This window comes from Lissotriton helveticus, chromosome 8, assembly GCF_964261635.1.
Source record: "Lissotriton helveticus chromosome 8, aLisHel1.1, whole genome shotgun sequence".
NCBI lineage: Eukaryota > Metazoa > Chordata > Amphibia > Caudata > Salamandridae > Lissotriton > Lissotriton helveticus.
In genome coordinates, this window is record NC_136069.1 from 1,100,052,951 (window position 1) to 1,100,072,324 (window position 19,374).

Here is a 19,374-nt window from a genome sequence, read left to right on the forward strand (position 1 = left end):
TGTAAATGCTAGCTTCTGATTTGTTAATATGCTTGTTAGTTCCTCCTTGGTACTGCCTTGTCTTCATTTGTAACCATCCATGAGGACTGGCCCTTTTACTTCTGTAGTATTTAGTCTGTAAGCACTATTTTCTTTCATGAGTTTCTGCTCTTGCAGGCACAACATGCTTTCCTGCAACATTCAGCGTGCCATGTGCGCTTTCACTTTCCAAGCAGCCTGGGACAATGGCAACCGCTTCTATGAAGTGAAATAGGTCTCGCATTTACAAGAGTTTGAGCTATTTGCATTTCATCTGACGTATTGATATGAAAAAAGCTTATTAAAACATCATATTTGGAATGCAGTCATTGATATCAACAGGCATTAAAGATGAAAAAAATGTAATTTGTGAGGAATACAGTTTTACTCAACTGTTTATCATAACCAGGAGTAATCATAAATAGATTGTTCCATAGCAGAGTCCAAATTACAAATCTTTTAACCTGTTAGCAGCGGGTGTCGGCCAACGGCCATCGCAAACACTACCTCTGTAGTGCTGCGCACCTCCGTTGGCCGATACGGCCCCGCCCGCTTAATAAAACGTTCCGCACTGGTGCCGAACGTTCGAAGCAGTTAAGGTGTTAAGTTTCCTGTTCGTGTATCGTTAAACAGCAAGGCAAATTTCAGTTGAATACCGTTTTTTCCCCAAAATAAAAACCGGTATTAAAGAAGTTTGAAATATGTGAAATAAGAAAATATATTTATTTCCTTTTCCTTAAAAGCTTAACTAATTATTCAAATAAGTATTGTGCCAGTGTGTTTTTTCCTTTTCTTTTTCATCAACAGACCCACTGTTTACAACAATTTAGATAAAGATGTAAAATTGTTTATTATTCATTTATAAAATAACTATATACATATACAAATATATATGCTTATATGTTTGCATATACACATGAATGTAAATATAATCTTTATATATTTATTTTTCGGTCTATAAATATTTATATTCTCCTAGTAATATCCATAATTAAATATATGTATATATTATGTATTGAAATGTATAGATGTAGTATTTATTTATACATAGCATAAATTCATATTTTAAACCAAATGTGTTAATAAAATATCCATTTCATAGTTTTCATAGATCTATTTATAATGCACTTAATTTTAAAATATCCAAAAATAAAATGTGTGCATATGTATAATACATTAATGTTCATATGTCTCTAATTATTAAATTGATATTTATATTAGTATAGTATAGTTTATTTTTAAATATATTATGTTGGTGTATATATATATATATATATATGATCTATTTTTTCCAAAATTTTAAAAATAGATGATCAATTACTGCAGATTAACAGTGATGTACGTATAATATTGCTAAACGTACCTAAAAGCCTGCTACTTTCCCTTGGCAATTGGTACATAGTAGAAGGGAGACTAATACTATGCATTATATAGAAACTGTGCTCTGATCCAACGAAATTTGCAAAGCAGCGGCTTATTGTTTATTTCCAAGTTAACACAACACACCATTTGTACATTGAGGCAGTATGTCCGCTTCTTGTTAAGGCATTTTCAGTCATGTACATGGGTGGAATAAGGCAAACATAAATGCAATCATCAATCAAAAGCACCAACCACATTAGAGAAGCCTGCGATGCTATAGAAAGCAGACTTTCCATTTCTGACCTCGTGGGTTTTTAGGTCTCGCTTCGGCAGTGCATGTGATGTCTCTCGAGACATGCTGTATCTAGTGTCTGGGCATTCAGCACGCCCATCGCTTTTGATTGGTTCCCATCGCTTTTGATTGGGTCCTTCATGTGCTTTTCAAAAATCCTTTCTTTTTATTGGTCAATAGCTCACATTTGTCCATCTTTTAGATGTTTTGGTCACGCCCAGGAGACATGTTTATTAGTTCATTATCGGTCATGTACGTTACCGTTGTTCACAACTTTTTTTTTTGCCTTGGCTTCTTTTGTTAATTTCCTACTCGTGTTCCCTATAGCTCCAAGCGCCGCCCTGCGCCTGCTTTTCTGAAAACACTACTCCGAAAAAGTTACCAAAGCAGTGCAATAAGCGCGTTTATCACCGTGCTCGCATGATGTGGTTCAAGCAACGAGCAGAGCTTACTTGTTCGGTTGTTTATTTTGGAAACATAAATAAATTAAAGGAGGGTTTTGGGGAATTTTACACAGTGGATCAATTAAAGGAGGTGTGGTATTTAAATCTGACTTTATTCACAGTGTGCTGATGGTGCTCCGTAACAAGCCTTGTGTTTGCATCACAGCGCAGACTTTCTGATGCTTTTCTGTGAATCACGTCCATGCCTCAGGCAAGCAGAACAATGGAGGCGACATTGCGGCGCATGTCAAATGCTAAGATCTTTTTTCAGCAGTTGCCGGACTGCAAGGCTCATAGAAATAAAGTTCTGGTTTTACTTGTTGCTCTATGTCAAATAGAAAAAGAAAACAAGCTATTCTACGACTTAACTCCTCCCGTTGCCAACCACCAGAAAAAAAGATTCACACGTGTGTTCCAGCTCCTAACGCGGCAGAAATTCAGTACATTATTGGAGGTGCTTCTTATGTTGCCTTGTTGCTAGCTGGGACTTCGTGAGCATGTCGTTCTGCATTTTTTATTCCTAAAACCAAATTGTTTTCGGTATTAAAACAAAGCGCTTGCAGTGAACTTCTCACCATTGCCTATATCTTCTGCCTGTCTTTAAAGCAGTTTTCTATACCACACATTTGCACACAAAATATTGCAGTTCTTCAAGTATTCAGCAGTTTTTTTTTTTATTTAATTGAATTTTAATGCAATTCCAAATACAAGTACACTATTCGTCTACAATATTGCAGCAGTGAATCTGCTCATAACGCATGACCGTATAGTACTCAGAGTCCATCCGGTTTCAGAGTGCAGAACACCATATTCGTGGTGTAAATCAGTCCACATTAAACAAAATAGCAATCCCCCAAGAAAGAACCCAACAGAACAAAGATGAAACAAAACTAAACCGTTCACATCAATGACATTGCATAATCCTAGGTTGTGCTACCCTGACCCGGCATTAAAACAAAACATTTCACAATAGGTTATCCGCCCCTCCGAGCTCGTCTCTAGACATTATCTGAATCGTCTTGACTAAGCAGATATATATGCAGCGGTTCCCAAATGTCTCTGGGCCGCGAAATCGTGGGCAGTTATTCCGCGTAGGTCACTAGATTATCTCCACAATATAACAAATCTTTTATCCATATTTCGACCTTTGGCCTGCATCTACCCCCCCATGTAATCGCCACTCTCCGTGCCGCCAGTGACAAGGCCAGATGCACAAACTTGCCACTTAACCCCTTGATATGCAGCACGCAACACAATTAACATAAGAGCAGAGTGCACTGAAGATCCACAGCCACCATATCTTTCAAACAGCTCACCGCCTTCTCCCAAAACTCCTATACTCTCTGACACCCCCAGGCCAGATGCATAAAGTCCGCATTTTCTCGGCCACAACGTTCACAATTGGCAGATGTGCGCAACCCATACCCATGCAATCGTACTGGAGTATAGTAAACTTGGTGTATGTACTTAAAATGTATGATCCTCAAATTCCCATTCATGCTAAGCGTCCCCGTCAAGCCACAAATATATTTCCAGTCTGCCAAGTAATCAGCAGTTACATTACACAACCACTCACTCATTTATGGTTAGCACGTGGAGATTGTGTTTTCCAAAAAAAAAACACTGCATGTAAAATTGCAGTTGAAACTCTACTACTTTCCAAACTTAAACAAGCATTGGCATAGCCAATATGTCTCGCCTTTGTGACCTTATAAGTGTTTAGCCATGCAACGGTTAATGTTGTTGCACCAAGGATATTGTGCTGCATAGCTAAATACTTATAAGGTTCCAAAAGTGAGACCTATTGGCTATGCCAATGCTTCTTCTCTATGTTAAGGAAAACTGTGCCACCAGTCTGGTGCCTGAGGAATCTGCAGTTAGGAGTAGTCATGTATTTAGCTATGCAGCACATTAGCGTGGGTGCTGAATCCCTTTGGCACAAGAAGTCAGGGTAAGCGCGTATCAATAAAGAAGGCGCTGTTTGAGGCAGCAGAAGCCCTCCGCAAACATTAGCTAAAATGCCAAGTGTCGCGCTCCCACTTATTATCGCAGATTGCTGCCTCCTGAATCCTCCATTTATGATAGTTGTAAAGAGTGTTAGGAGCAATGAAGCACTCCCTTAATTTAAAGTGCATTTTTAACTTAACGGTTCCAGTGCTTATTTCACGTGACACATGAACCAATGCGCTTTAGACACCGAATATTCTACGCATATTTTAAAAACAATGTTGTGTGTGAAGATTTAAAAGTAGTGTGTAATAGAATCCATTTGAAGACTTAATTTGTTTAATAATTATTTTATTATCACGGCAAACATTTGTAAGCAAAAAAACAGTAAGTAATACAGTATATTTAATGTTATCCCTGACTAAGGAATCAATTAAGCTTTTTCACACCAGTTTCATAAAAGCGCAATAATAGGTTTTGTTTTGTTTCTGTGTGCAACAAATGCAAGGACATCTGTATGCCGAAAAATAAATGAGTATAAAATGGGGTGGGTCCCGGGTTGCACTGAGGACATATAAGGTAGCTACACAGTAGTTGACAGACGCACGTATATGCAGCAGGCACGCTAACCTACTGAGCTATATGCATTTTTATGTATGAAAAAGAGCAACACAGCTAAGGTGGCACAGCCTTTGTAGCCCTGGGCACAATATACAGTGGGAGGATAAAACCTGAACTAGGTTAAAGTGTGCGTAAGCAGCAGAGAGTTACAGCTGTGTGGGGAAAGGCGGGGGGACGGACTTATAAACATGTCACAGAAGATATGTAATGTTAGGGATACAGCGCGCTTTACAATGTAGGTGCTATAGGCGCTTTGGTGCGTTTAGGACAGGTAAGAGGTGCTGTAAAGGAAGCCCAGAAGACTGGTGCCATTGTAGGGTGGAGGAGGATGATAATGATGTTACTCAGTGGTTGTGAGGGCCTACATAAGAGGGTGTTTATAAGGGGTGATGCCACATCACCAGTGACAATGTTAATGTTATCACTGACTAAGGAAACAATTGAGCTTTTTTACACCGGTTTGCTGAAAGTGCAACAATAAGTTTTGTTTGGTTTGTGCGTGCCAAAAATTCAAGGACATCGGTATGCTAAAAAATACATGATTATAGAGTGGTATGTGTCCTGTTTGTATGGAGGACATATAGGCTGGCTACACATTAAATAACACATACACATATATGCAGCAGGCACGCTAACCTACTCAGCTACTGGATTTATCTCACACAGTAAATCTTTGACCACATTTGTAGCACAGCACCAGATGCAGCTAACCTCTGCAAAAGGTTTGTAGACAAATGGACAAAAGATGGATACAACCCCCGACCCCCCACTCCACTTCTAAAGAGAACACAAGGATTTTTTACGGTAAAACAAAAGGATCCTATAAAACTTGTGCTTATCTCGGGGAAGCGCATTCTTCAAAGGCTCTGGGAAAACTAGCAGAAACGTGAGACAAAGCCCCCAGTAATAATACAGGTTGTTTATGGGCTGTTACCAGAGATATTATAAACATGAAATCAGGAGACATTAGAAGTTGACCCCAAAGACTGTTTAAACCTATGCACAAACAAATATGAGACACACACTGATTTGCAGCAGGCACAATAACGTACAAAGTTTCATGCAGATTTGATGGCTAAAAAGAAACAACACGATTAAGGTGGCGCAACCTTTTTAGCCCTGGGCACAGAGTAATGTTGGAGAATAAAACGTACAGTTGGTCAAAGTTTCCATGAGCAGCAGACAATCACAGCTGCATGGGGAAAGAGAGGATTTATGAAATATGTGCATACAGCGCACATTACAACCTACGTGCTCTAGGTGCTTTAGTGCGTTGAACAGGTACAATGTTCCGTAAAGAAAGCTACAAAGGTTCTGGTATTATTGTCGGGTGGAGGAGAGTTATACATCTCGTAGTGCAACAGCTCTAGGGGTCTACGGAGAGTCTTAGTGGCACGTGCATAAGTATAGTGTACAAGGGCCAGTAATTAAAGCACGAAACTGATCCCAAAGACTGTTCCAACCTGTGCGCTTTACTGCATTTAAAACAGGTAAGAGGTGTTGTACGGGAAACCCAGAAGGTGCTAGTGATATTTTAGGGTGGAGGAGGCCTGTATTGATATAAACAGTGGAGCAGCGCTTTCTGCCCCTTTAAGTGGAGGGCCCCTTTATAAATAATTATAAAATGGTTTGTGTTCCTGTTTGTACGTAGGACACATAGGTTGGCCACAAAGGGAAACAAGCGTGTGCACTACGCGCTGCAGCGGGAGAGAGAGGCCGCGCGCTGGAGAGCAGTCTGCTCTTTTTACAAAGCACATACTCGTGCTTGTGGCACGCCTCTGCGCACTCCCGCAGGGCGTATGCCACCACAAGCACAAGTATGTGCTTTGTAAAAAGAGCTGCACAGCGGCTAAAGGTCTCATATGCAGTGCATGCACACTGCATAGGCGAGACTTAAAATTAGCAGCTGTGACCGTTATGCAGCATACATGTTAATTATTTTGTTAGTCTTGCCTGCCTTATCCCTACTGTACGGACATAGATACCATTATGTAAATTATGATTTAAAAATAGTTTAATCCCAAACGCTCTTCTAGAAGCTGCAGATTATTATACGTAACTGCTTTCAAAATTGCTATATTCTGCCATGCTCAAACATCCAGCTAAAGGCACAGTTTTTATTATCCATTTCACTCTCAAATAAGTGGCAGCTTTGCTTCTTGTTTATGCATCAGCATGTGCCAGTTTCTGTTGATGTTGCCTTGTTGACAGCTGGGACTCTGTGCGCATGTCGTGCAGTTTTTTATTCCTAAATCGACTTTGCTTCAGTATTGAAAACAAACACTGGCACATACAGCATTGTGTTTTCATAGGCTTTATATAACTAATGTGCTAGTTTCTGGGTTTGCTGCTCACTATGTTCCGCTTTCTTGGTCCTTCAGAAGAAACATTCCACTTACAATTGAGTGCGTTTCACACGGTTAACCAGCTTTTGCAAAACAATGCATATTTCACATCCCTGCCCCTACTGTCCATTGAGTAGTAGCGAATTCTTCTGCATAACTGACAAACGCTATTCTGCTTACAAATCACTAATTGTGACTTGCTTCACCTGCCCTTGCTAGGTGCAGCATGATTTACTTCCCCAAACTCTAGTAGCCGTTCAAAACAAGACTTTTTTTTACTCCCCCAACCCTATTGACCGTTCAAAAGCAGTGTGTTTTTTTTAACATACGACTCCTTTATAAATGCTTGCTTCATCCTCAGCCCTAATGAGAGGTTAGATGCAATTACATTTTCATAGAACTTTTATTACCAAACATATGGCTTCATCTCCAACCCTACTTACTAGCCTTTTAGAGGCAGCAGTATATTATGTGTCTGTGTTTTATAAGTACGGGTTTCTTTCCTAGCCCCGCATTATGGTAAAGTGCTCAGAGACCTAAGACCAACAAAAAGAATCAGAAAAAGTGGGAGGCAAAAGGATTAGGGAAAGACCACCATAAGGTTTAACAAAAGGCTTCACCATTTACTCCAAATAACGTTTTTTTCTTCTTTTCATCATATTATATAAAAATTGCCTTTTTCTCCCTGTGTAGGTTTTCTTTGCTTTATTTAATATGGCAGTGTGACCTTTGGCAATCCAACAGAATAAGGACTGTAATAATTTGCAGTGAGATATAGTTTTTTAATGTTGTGTTGATGCTTTATTCCGGGTCATATTGTATCCGAAAATTGATGAGCCTTCTTTTTTTAGTGCCTTCGTAGGTAAAGTTTAATTGTACTAATAATGTTTGGAACAGCTGTAGCTCCTATTGTTGTGTGCATATTTAATTTGGAATATAGTAGTTAGAATGCTAGAGTTAAGCGGTTGGTGGAATTTACCTGGGCAGGCGGCTTTGCCATTTCTTGTTGCTGCTACCTAAGTTTATTACAAGTATTTGTGTACAACAAAAATCATTGAACTTGACTACATCCAACATCTTTGTTACAATACAAATGTTTGAATTTTTTTTAGGTGTTTGCATGGAGTCGCCATATTAATAGTTTGGGGGGTTATGTTTTATTGGTATCTGGAAATGATCTTAATTTGCGGATGTTTGTTTTTGATTTGTTGAATTCTAAACCAGTTATTACAAATTTGTTTTCTTTTTGTTTTTGCTGCTGTATCTGTAAGCACCGTTTTGATCAACTTCTAAAATAGTTTTGGGTCTAAGCTTTGATGAAATGTTGAACATTGCAATATCACTCTGATCGATGATCCATTGGTATGCCGTTTCCTGTTTTTGTCATACTCTTGACTATTGTAAGCCAACATTGAATTTTCTTTTTCCCTTTAAGGTACTGGCACCTTTGGTCGGGTTCATCTTGTCAGAGAGAAAAAGGCAAAAAGATACTTTGCACTGAAAGTAATGAGCATTCCTGATGTCATTCGCTTAAAACAAGAGCAGCACGTGCACAACGAGAAGGCTGTCTTGAAAGAAGTTATTCATCCATTTTTAATCAGACTGTAAGTGATTTTGTTCTTGTCTCAATTATAATGTTAAATACACCTCCTAAATTAAGAGAATTTAAAACAAAATTTCCACCAAACATATTTTTTTAAGTTTTTGCATCATATCCGATTATTCAACGGTCAAGTTCTCTGCAATGCACAGAAACCTTTTTAACGTAATCCACTTATTTGTTTCTGTCCAACAACTTCAATAAATCCGTAAGTGCAAAAAATTGCAACAAGAGAGGACATTAAAATATCATTTAGATGCCTTAGTGAAACAGTCTAATTACTACATCCGACCACCCTTGGTTCCTTTAAATTCTGATGTTAGACTGTGAGGCATTTATTTAAAGGATCTTTGTCAAGGGATATTCAGTTTTCTTTATTTTTATGTGCTCCATTTGGATAATACTTTTTCTCTGCAAGCAACCGGGAGACACTATTTGCGCAGCGAACAAGCCTACCTTAAATTGAGAGAAAGCCGTCTTAATTTCTATTTATCTCTTATGCCCAATTTTAAATCTTTGATGGCTAAAACGTCCTCACCCTGCCTTTCCAATACAGTATTTTCCACCATAATGTTTTGCCATTTAATTCGGTAGGCAGATCATGCTGTACACAAATCTCCTTTATGGAGCATTAACTGATATTCTTTAACACCAGAATAACTTGACCTCTTTGAGCCCAATCCCCAAATGTTTTTGGTCTATTAAACCTTTTTCTTATTTCAGTCAAAATGTAACCTTGTTCAAAAGAAGCAACTGTCAATTGTCAGCTATCAACACAATCACTCGCTTAAGGAAATGCAGAATTACTTGAAAGACTGCCTCCTAACTCCCCAACGGAGTTCAGCTACAGGGAACTGCATCCCCCTCAACTTTGGCGGTCCATCTTGAGCTTGTTTATTTTCGCTAACCTCCTTAACATGCACAGTGCCAATCGTCAAAAATATTTTGGGCTTTATTATGAGTCTACCGGTCCATGGACCGTCCGACTTGTGGTGGCGGTCTTTCGACGACCCCATTATGACCAGGGCGGTTGAGCTGCCCTGTGACCGGCTCAACCTTAAGGCCGCAATATGCTTGGCGGGGTAAGAGTTTCCTCACAGCCACACTTCATGGTGGTGTGACCGGCTTAGAAAGTGTGGCAGTGAGGAAGCAAAGAGGGGCCTACCGGTACCCCAGGTGCCTCCTGCCATGTGGATGCATACAGGGGGCACATGTGCCCCCTTGTGTGCATGCACACCATTACCTACATGGCATGGACTGCCTTTGACGCTGGGAATGCTAAGGAAAAGCCTGCAAGACAGGACTCCTATTCTGGCGAGCAGTTCAAACATGGGTTCGGCGATGCGGGCCAGTCCTGCTCCGCCAAACTCAGTATAAGGCCCTTAGTGTTGAACTAGTGTGTATTTCCATGTTCAAATGACTCCCAAATCCCTGCTTTTCAGTCCCCCATTTAATGTATGATAAACACCATCATTTGAGGAAAGCTAATAATCAGCATTAAAAGCTGCTCCAAAAAGCATGGACAAAGACTCTAGGCTTCTCTCTCTAAGAAAACGTAGATCTTTGGCGTAACCAACTCAGTATTTGTGACAGTGTACAGTGATTGGCTGCAGGACAACGCCAGCAGACCTGGCCTTAAATATTCGCTTCAGCTGCTTGACAAAGCGTTGTAAATCCCTCATCTGACAGGTATCACTTGAATGTGAGTTCAGCCCTCCACAGGGCTTGGTCGCCCCACTCACTGCTGCCACTCCTGCCTGCCTTTGCCGCCTCCTGCCTGCAGATTCCTTCGCTCGCTGCCCGCTGCTCCTGGGAATTTCCCGCTGCTCCTGGGAATTTCCCGCTGCTCCTGGGAATTTCCCGCTGCCCGCTGCTTCTTGGAATTTCCCGCCGCTGCCTCCCTGCGGCCCCGCACCCCTGTGATTCCATTCGCCGACCCGCTCCCGCCACCCAGCTGCTCCTCCCTCCCGGCTCCTTACTTATGACGCCCCCAGAGCGACCGCGCAGTGGAAGCGCGCAGCGGGAGCACCGATTGAGTGCCGAAGGTGCGCCAAAGGTAAGCCCGTCTGCGCCCGTCCGCGCCTGGCCCGCGTCCAGCGCCAGGACCCCTGGCCCTCCCCGCCGAGGCAAGACGACCCGACTGACCTACGACGCCGCCACTCTCAACGCACTCAATGCCGGCCGGACCCATGCCTGCTGCCGAGCCACCCCGAGACGCACCCACGGACCCTTCACCTGCTGCACCTGCAAGTTCACCTGCCTCCGAACCTGCCCCGCACCCGCCAAGACAAACACCAGCAGCAACCACCTCAAGTGCATCCTGATCAACACCCGCTCTGTCCACAGACACGCCGTGGAACTCTGGAACCTCCTCGACGCTACATCACCGGACGTCGCCTTCCTCACGGAAACCTGGATGAACGCCTCCTCTGCACCCGACATCGCCATCGCCATCCCGGACGGGTATAAGATCATCAGGAGGGACCGCATCAACCAGACCGGAGGTGGCATCGCCATCGTCCACAGGAACACCATCCGCATCACGACCGACGCCAACGACTCCTTCGCCGCAGCCGAATATCTCCACTTCCAGATTCACACCGACCCTAAGACGACCCTCAGAGGCACCCTCGTCTACAGACCCCCGGGACCACGCACACAATTCAGCGAAGACATCACAGACTTCATCAGCCCGCTCGCCCTCCCCTCCACCGACTACATCCTCCTCGGGGACCTCAACTTCCACCTGGAGAACAACAAGGACCGCAACACCACCGCCCTGCTGGAAAACCTCGCCAACCTCGGACTCAAGCAACTGGTCAACACCCCCACCCACTACGCCGGCCACACGCTTGATACCGTCTTCTCTTCCAGCAAGTACATCACCTTCAGCCACGCCACCGGACTCCACTGGACCGACCACAGCTGCGTCCACTTCAGCTTCAAAAGATCCACGACCCACCACCACCTGCAACAGGTACCTCACAGGAATTGGAGCAAGATCACCGCAGACCAGCTCACCACCTCCCTCAGCCAGAGCCCACCCGCCAACACAACGGACCCCAACGAAGCAGCCCGCAACTTCACACAGTGGCTGACCGCCTGCGCCGACGACCTCGCGCCACTAAAGAACCCTCCCAGCAGACCCAGAAGCAAGAAGGCATCCTGGTTCACCGACGACCTCAAGGACTCCAAGAAGACCTGCCGCACCCTCGAGAAAGCCTGGCTCCTCGACCGGACCACCGACAACATGACCGCCCTCAAACACGCTACCCGCAAGCACCACCAGCTCATCCGCACCACCAAGAAGAAATCCCTGAAGGAACGACTGGGCAACAACGCCCACGACAGCAAAGAGCTCTTCACTATCGTCAAGGAGTTCTCCAACCCCAGCACCGGCACCAACGACATCACTCCGTCACAAGACCTCTGCGACTCCCTCGCCCCGTTCTTCCACCGCAAGATCGCCGACATCCACAACAGCTTTGGCTCCCCACCCACGCACCCAATCATCGAACCAACGCCCCCCACCGCCACCCTTCGCACCTGGACCACGGTGACCACCGAAGACACAGCCCGCACGATGAACACCATCCACTCCGGATCACCGACCGACCCCTGCCCACACCACGTCTTCAACAAGGCCGACTCCACCATCGCACCCCAACTCCGGAACATCATCAACGCCTCCTTCAACACCGCCACCTTCCCGGAGAGCTGGAAGCACGCCGAGATCAGCGCCCTCCTGAAGAAACCTACAGCGGACCCCACCGATCTCAAAAACTTCCGCCCCATCTCGCTCCTCCCTTTTCCTGCTAAAGTCATCGAGAAGATCGTCAACAGACAGCTGACCGCCTTCCTCGAGACGAACGGATCCCTCGACCCCTCGCAGTCCGGCTTCAGAGCCAACCACAGCACCGAGACCGCCCTCATCGCAGCCACCGACGACATCCGGACCCTGCTCGACAAGGGGGAAACAGTGGCCCTCATCCTCCGGGACCTCTCCGCTGCGTTCGACACGGTCTGCCACCGCACCCTAGTCCAGCGCCTCAGAAACATCGGTATCCAAGAGAAGGCACTGGAGTGGATCATCTCGTTCCTCGCCGGAAGAACACAAAGAGTCCGCCTCACCCCGTTTCGCTCCGAGGCCACCGAAGTCATCTGCGGCGTCCCGCATGGATCTTCACTCAGCCCCACCCTCTTCAACATCTACATGAAACCTCTCGCAGCCATCGCACGCCAGCACAACCTCAACATCATCTCTTACGCCGACGACACCCAGCTGATCCTCTCCCTCACCAGAGACCCCGACACCGCCAGAACCTGCCTACACGAAGGGATGAAAGACGTCGCCGAGTGGATGAAGGACAGCCGCCTGAAACTGAACTCGGACAAGACGGAAGTCCTCATCCTGGGATCTTCGCCCTCCGCCTGGGACGACTCCTGGTGGCCCCCAGCCCTGGGCACCGCTCCCAAGCCAACCGACCACGCACGCAACCTGGGCTTCATCCTGGACCCCTCCCTCTCGATGACCAGACAAGTCAACGCCGTCTCCTCATCGTGCTTCAACACCCTGCGTATGCTTCGCAAGATCTTCCGCTGGATCCCGACCGAGACCAGGAAGACTGTCACCCAGGCACTCGTCACCAGCCGACTGGACTACGGAAACGCCCTCTACGCCGGAACCACAGCCAAGCTACAGAAAAGACTCCAGCGCATCCAGAGCGCCTCCGCTCGACTCATCCTGGATGTCCCCCGACGCAGCCACATCTCCAGCCACCTGAGGAACCTGCACTGGCTCCCCGTCGACAAGAGGATCACGTTCCGGCTCCTCACCCACTCACACAAGTCTCTCCACGACCTGGGCCCCAAGTACCTCAACGACCGCCTGACCTACACGCCCACCCGCCAGCTACGGTCCACCAGCCTCGCCCTCGCAGCCGTACCACGCATCCGAAGAGCCACTGCCGGAGGAAGATCCTTCTCTTACCTGGCTGCCAAGACTTGGAACTCCCTCCCCATCCACCTTCGGCTGACCCAGGACCATCTCGCCTTCAGGAAACAACTCAAGACCTGGCTGTTCGAGCAGTAGCATACCCCTCCCCCAAGCGCCTTGAGACCCTCCCGGGTGAGTAGTGCGCTATACAAATGGCATGATTGATTGAGTTGCTTTTGGCTGTAGAACACTATTTCGTAACATCATTCTGGTTAGGGAATTCCGCAGTAAGCAGGTGCCACATTTAAGGAACTGCATTCTTAACTAGAATGGAGAGCATCTTCAGTCTTCATATGAGCTATGGTGTGGCTCCCGTAAAGTTAAACAACCTACACCCTGATGTATCAAAGGGTTTCACACATTCTTAGTGTATGTAGAAAGGAGCTGATCTATAATGGCTCTATTCCCCAAAAAGTGAAAGTAGCTTTCTGTAGGGATTTTCGGGCTTTACCCTGGTGGTTGTGACCTATGCGAAAAGCTTCCCTTTGACAAAAGACGTGCAGTGTGAACAGCAGCACCAAACACATTTAAGTAAAGAAATTAACATGATAGAATTACCTTACCACTTTAGGTAAAAATACAATTATTAAATTCCAAAAATGTCGTCAAACCCCAGGGATCCCCTTCGATCACTAGGGACCTGAGATGTCCGAGTGCAAGTAACAATGGCCCCTTTAGATAATGATAGCCTGTAGTTAAGAAAATGGTATTTCTGATTTATTAAGCATTCATCAAATAAATAAATTACAGTTAATAACGATCACAGTGCAGTGAGAAAATGTACTCCAGCAAACGCGATACACACGTGGTATTACAGTAAAAGGTTCACCACAAGTTTTTTTTTTTTTTGCAAGCATATTACAAATTAAATTTAGCAAAGCGGGCCCCCCCTTAATGGTCGACGGCATTTCGATCTCTATGAATATTGGGATCATCATCAGGACTCGGAATAAACATGAGCCTGAGAAGTAGCTACGTGAGAGGGTGGGGCAAGAGGGCCCTCCATTTCTTGTTGGATTGCCTCTAGATCTGCTATGCCTTGGCCCAGAAAGCTAGACTGCTGACATTCTTGCACACTCCACAAAAGTCATGGCTGCTTCCACGGCTCTTACTAGAGGTGCTCTGCTGGTTGGCATCTCCTGCGTGGCCACATCTTCATCTTTACAAACCTTTCCCTGCATATAATTTCCCAGCATAAGCATGCGTTGACTGGATGCTTTTCTTTTTCTGTGTTTTATGATGTCCTCGGTTAATCGGCGCTACTCGATCTCACCTCCCTGAGGGAGACTTATTAATCTGGTGAGGAATCTGTGGGAAGACGTATCTAGCCAAAGAAAAAGCTACATACCTTTTGGTAACAATATTCTTGGTGGCTACTACAGATTCCTTACCACTCTCCCTCCTCCTCAGTGTGTTAGTTTTGTGATTAAAAGATGCCAAGATATGCACTGAGGTCATATATGCTGGATTCTTGCGGTTGTTGATGCTCTCTATGCCTTTCCATATGCCGCGACTGGACGAAGTAGTAGTGCCAAGCACTACCAAAAGTATTTTTACTACCTACTTAGACCAGTTTATAAGCATTTCCCCTGTCTCCTGCCTTTTCTTGGCCTTCCTGTACAGACATCTTCCAAATACCTACAATATTGAATTTTTTACTAAATCATATGTGACAAATTTTGACTCCGAGTGGATTGTCATTAGCACCTGGTTCAGGGACCCCATCTCTGATGGCTTTCTATTCCTATATCTCATGCTAATGTGGGATGCTTGTGGTCTCCCCATGCCCTTGCGAGAATACTTTTGGCACATGATGCATTACTGCTACCCCCAACGATGAAAAACCAGCCTTACGCAATCAAGTTATAAATAGCAATGTGAACTGAGCCCTGAGCACCTGACAAAAGGTGAAACATGAGTGCAGAGCCAAGGGAATTATACGTTGGCAAGCCTGAAGGAAATTACCTGTACCAGCTCTCTGCATCCCAGAGCATTACTTTATGATGCAAGCACGTATACCCTTGCACAAAGCTTCTGTAAGATCAGCAGTGCAATTTCAAAACATTGTTGGGACCAGGTGTTAAGAATTTAGATTCATGTTATAAATGCTATTTGCCGCACTTTTAGAAATATGAATCGATTTCACATTTAGAAATTGTCCTAGAGGTTTAAACAGTCAGTCTAGAAGTGTTGCTTGTTTCAGAATTATTTGAAATGCTGTATATATCGTCTGTGCTTTATCAGCATGTCACTTTTTTAATGTCTGTTTGTAGTTTAATTTCCTATAGTCATCACTTTTAAAGTCAATAAAACCTCTTAAAATAAAAATATATATCAGATAGTTTACCACTCCGCTCATGTGATATTTCACATTTTGAACTGCCTTGGATATATTTTTTTAAGGTATTGTCTGTGACATGGTGGCATTGTTTTTAACGTTGTGAATTTAAATAGCCCAAGACTTGGGTAAGTATCAAAATCATACTAGAAAGGATAAACCTATCTTTTTATTGCAGAATCCATTGCAGGGAAGGTTTTAAGGCTCCGAAAGCACACAGTCCCAAATCATCTGTTGCTTCAGTGTTCTTCCATAGGGCACCTCTACGCTCTGTACTGATACTGTCACAGGTGCACCATGAATCTCCTCTATATTCTGTTCCTGAGAACAATACAATACCTTAAGAAAATAAGGCAAACAGTTAAAAAGTTCCAGGAGGAGCAGATCTTGCCCTCGTTGTGAGAAGCTAGCCTGGCATATGATGTCCACTAGTTCTTGTAGGCACCTTGCACTAGTCTAATCGACCCTTATTGATGGAGGTTGTAAAGTCAACCTTATAGAAAGCTATCCTAGTGGTAGCATGAACCAGCAGTCTTCAGGTTAAGACTTCAGTAGGCGAGTTAAGCAAGTTATTTTACCATATGTAAACCCTTGAATACCAAATGAAAGGACCCCACACAAGGTATATATCAAATATATATGTATTTATTCTAAACACAACACCTCTGCACTCTTTATGAGGTCAGAGGTAAAAATACAATACAAGTCACACAGTTAATATACGATAAGTTGCGCAGTATATGTTATGCCCTAGGGACCTCACAAACCATATACTAAGAAAGTGGTATAAGTACCACGTGAGAGTTAGAAAGCAGGCTTATGGCCTGTAGAATCGCTGGGGCTACACTAAACAACCAAAGGTTAGGAAATAGGAGACCCACGGGAGCAGCGTGCATTGTCTAAACACAGGCACAAGTTCCCTTTGACATTCTATGGAGATCGTAAAAGATACAAAGTTACAATTTAAGAACACTTCCGAGTGGACTAGGATGTGGAACCCTTTTAAACTAGGACACTTCGAGAGTCGAGACTCACGGGAGCACCGGAGTACTTGTGTTACCTCACCCAGGGAAGCCGGGTGCATAGGTGTCTTTTCTTGTCTGGTTTCGTCGTCGTTTTCTATGGAGAGCTGCAAAGAAGTGCTGCAGGCCACCAGAGGAAAAATGTCCGGCTGGATCCAAGGGTGGATCGGAGATGTGAAGAACCTAAAAGCAGAGGGGACAGAGTCTGGGTCACTAGCCAGTGACCAGGAAGGAACGAGGAGATGTCGGGTGCTTTAAGGTGAAGAAGGTGAGTTTATCTCTTCAGCCACGAGGTCCAGGAGGCATCGACGATGACCAGGCGCTGGATTCGAGCTGTCCCATGATGGATCTAGATGACTGCGGTGTCGGTGTCCGGATTGGACCCAGCAAGCCTTGGCAACCGCAACCCACGCAGGATGTCGAGATTGGCTCTGTTGCAGACCAGCAAGGTCTGTGGCACTTCTCCTTTTCACGGAAGCTGGAGCAACCAGAAAAGCAAAGTAAAATCAAGATGGCGTCTTCAGGGGGCTTACTAGCCAACGGGCAAGAAACCGGGAAGACGCTTCGAGCTCAGATGCAAAGGCGGGCCCACGGGACACTCGCGGAATGTGGGGGCCTGGGCTTCGGTGCAAATGGTGCTCGGGGCTGGGGCTTCTCGTACCCCAATGCACAACTTACTGAGGCTTCAGGAAAGGAGTGCAGGTAGCAAAATGCAGGATGTCCAAGATGTCTGGTCCCACGTCTCTCGTGTCCGCCATGGGTCTCAGCTTTGCTGTGGATGTGGATCAGGGTCAGAGAAGTCTGGAAGTCCAGTTCTTGAGTTGCAGAGTCTTCGGGGGTTCCGACGGGAGCCTTAAAACTGCAGACAGGCGAAGTTGCTGTTGGTGCCTGTTTGCTCAGGGTGGTCACTCCTTGACCACAAGGGAGATGTCTTCCGTCTTCCAGTCAGAATGGAATGTCGAAGGTCCAAGATATGTCTTTCAAAGATTCGTCCAGGATAATCTAAAGTCCGAGGGACACAGCTCCTATACTTATACTAGGGATGGGGGCTGGATTACCTGACTAGGTCCCTCCTATGGGTGGACCTGCGAAGGGGGTGGTTACACCCCTTTCCCTTTGTCCAGTTTCACGCCAGAGCTGGGGCTGGAGTGCCCCAGCAACTGGTTTGAACCGGGCTATGATGGAGCACCTTGTGTTCCCCAGGCAGTGTCTTGATGAATTCACTCAATGCAGCCCTCCCTGCCCCAATACACAAAACCCCTGTCTGGGGAGGTGCTGGCACCTCCCTGGACAGGAAACCTATTGTCCAGGCCGCCCTTGCTGGAGTTTCCCCCAGCAACAGGAGGTCAGACTCGTGTCTGTGGCAGCAGCATCCATTTTGTGATGCTGAGGCTCTGTTTAACTTTAACCGGGTAAAGCAGTAACTTACATGTCTTTTCCCTCTAGAAGGGTGGAATGCTACCCCCGCCACCAGAATTGGCGTGAGGGGTAGTATTCCAAAGTGTTTGACACCTTACACGACATCTTTTGATAAAGCCAAACCAAAGTTAGCATTAACTGCGAGGATTATAATGCACTTAAGAGTATATGGTATGGATATATCATAGAACAGCTATAAGGAGATGGTTCCAAAAGCTGCAGAGGATCTCAGCTCATGCCAGAGCACCCTCTCACATAAAACCAAGCACTATGCCTCCAGGATTGTCGAGGCCTACCATAGGAGTGGCTTATAGGTGTATATGTGTCTATATATAAAGGTAGATATAGGTATACTATATCTAAGTAAGGGGTGATTACACCACCTTACCCAGGCTGTGTGATCAGACCTGTGGTGTCAGTTTGGAAGGCAAACCAGGGGTGGCACAATACATGCTGCAGCCCCTGGTAGGCCTAGGGTACACCTATACCCTGGGTACATATGGTACCCTATACAGGGGCTCACTAGAGTGACCCAGTAACCAATCTGGTATGCACTTAAAGTGCATGGTATCAATTTAGATAGAGAACAGCTGGGCTGTGGGTCTGATTAGCAGGCCCACAGCCACATTAAAGTCGAAAAACCAGAGAATCACAGCAAAAAGTGGGGGTGACCATAGGAGGCAGACCCTACTCTCCTACACTCGTAACCTGGTGTTGGTGTGCTCACAAGCTTTCAATATATTCTCACCATCTGTACCGTGGCAGTTTTGAATTCTTAGTAAAAACAGTAATCTTAAACTCCATCTTCAGAGCTATATTCAATGACTGTGGGCTCTAGGGTCTTGACGGAAGAATTGTGCAGTTTTTCGTGTTACCTTTATCCATCCAGCTACCATGCAAAACAACCACGTTGCTTTGAATTATGTCTCGATGCTTGGTGGCTTCTCTCTGGAAATTGTATCACTCCACAG

The 19,374-nt window shown here is 45.1% G+C and overlaps 1 protein-coding gene across 1 annotated transcript in view; it reads left to right on the plus strand.

The window, feature by feature from the left end:
• PRKX (protein kinase cAMP-dependent X-linked catalytic subunit) overlaps positions 1 to 19,374 on the plus strand; it is a 412,224-nt gene that overhangs the window by 151,012 nt on the left and 241,838 nt on the right. The window contains exon 2 of the mRNA XM_078657985.1: positions 8,464 to 8,632. Coding sequence (XP_078514111.1) covers positions 8,464 to 8,632 — 169 coding nt within the window. The remainder of the gene's footprint in view (positions 1 to 8,463; positions 8,633 to 19,374) is intronic.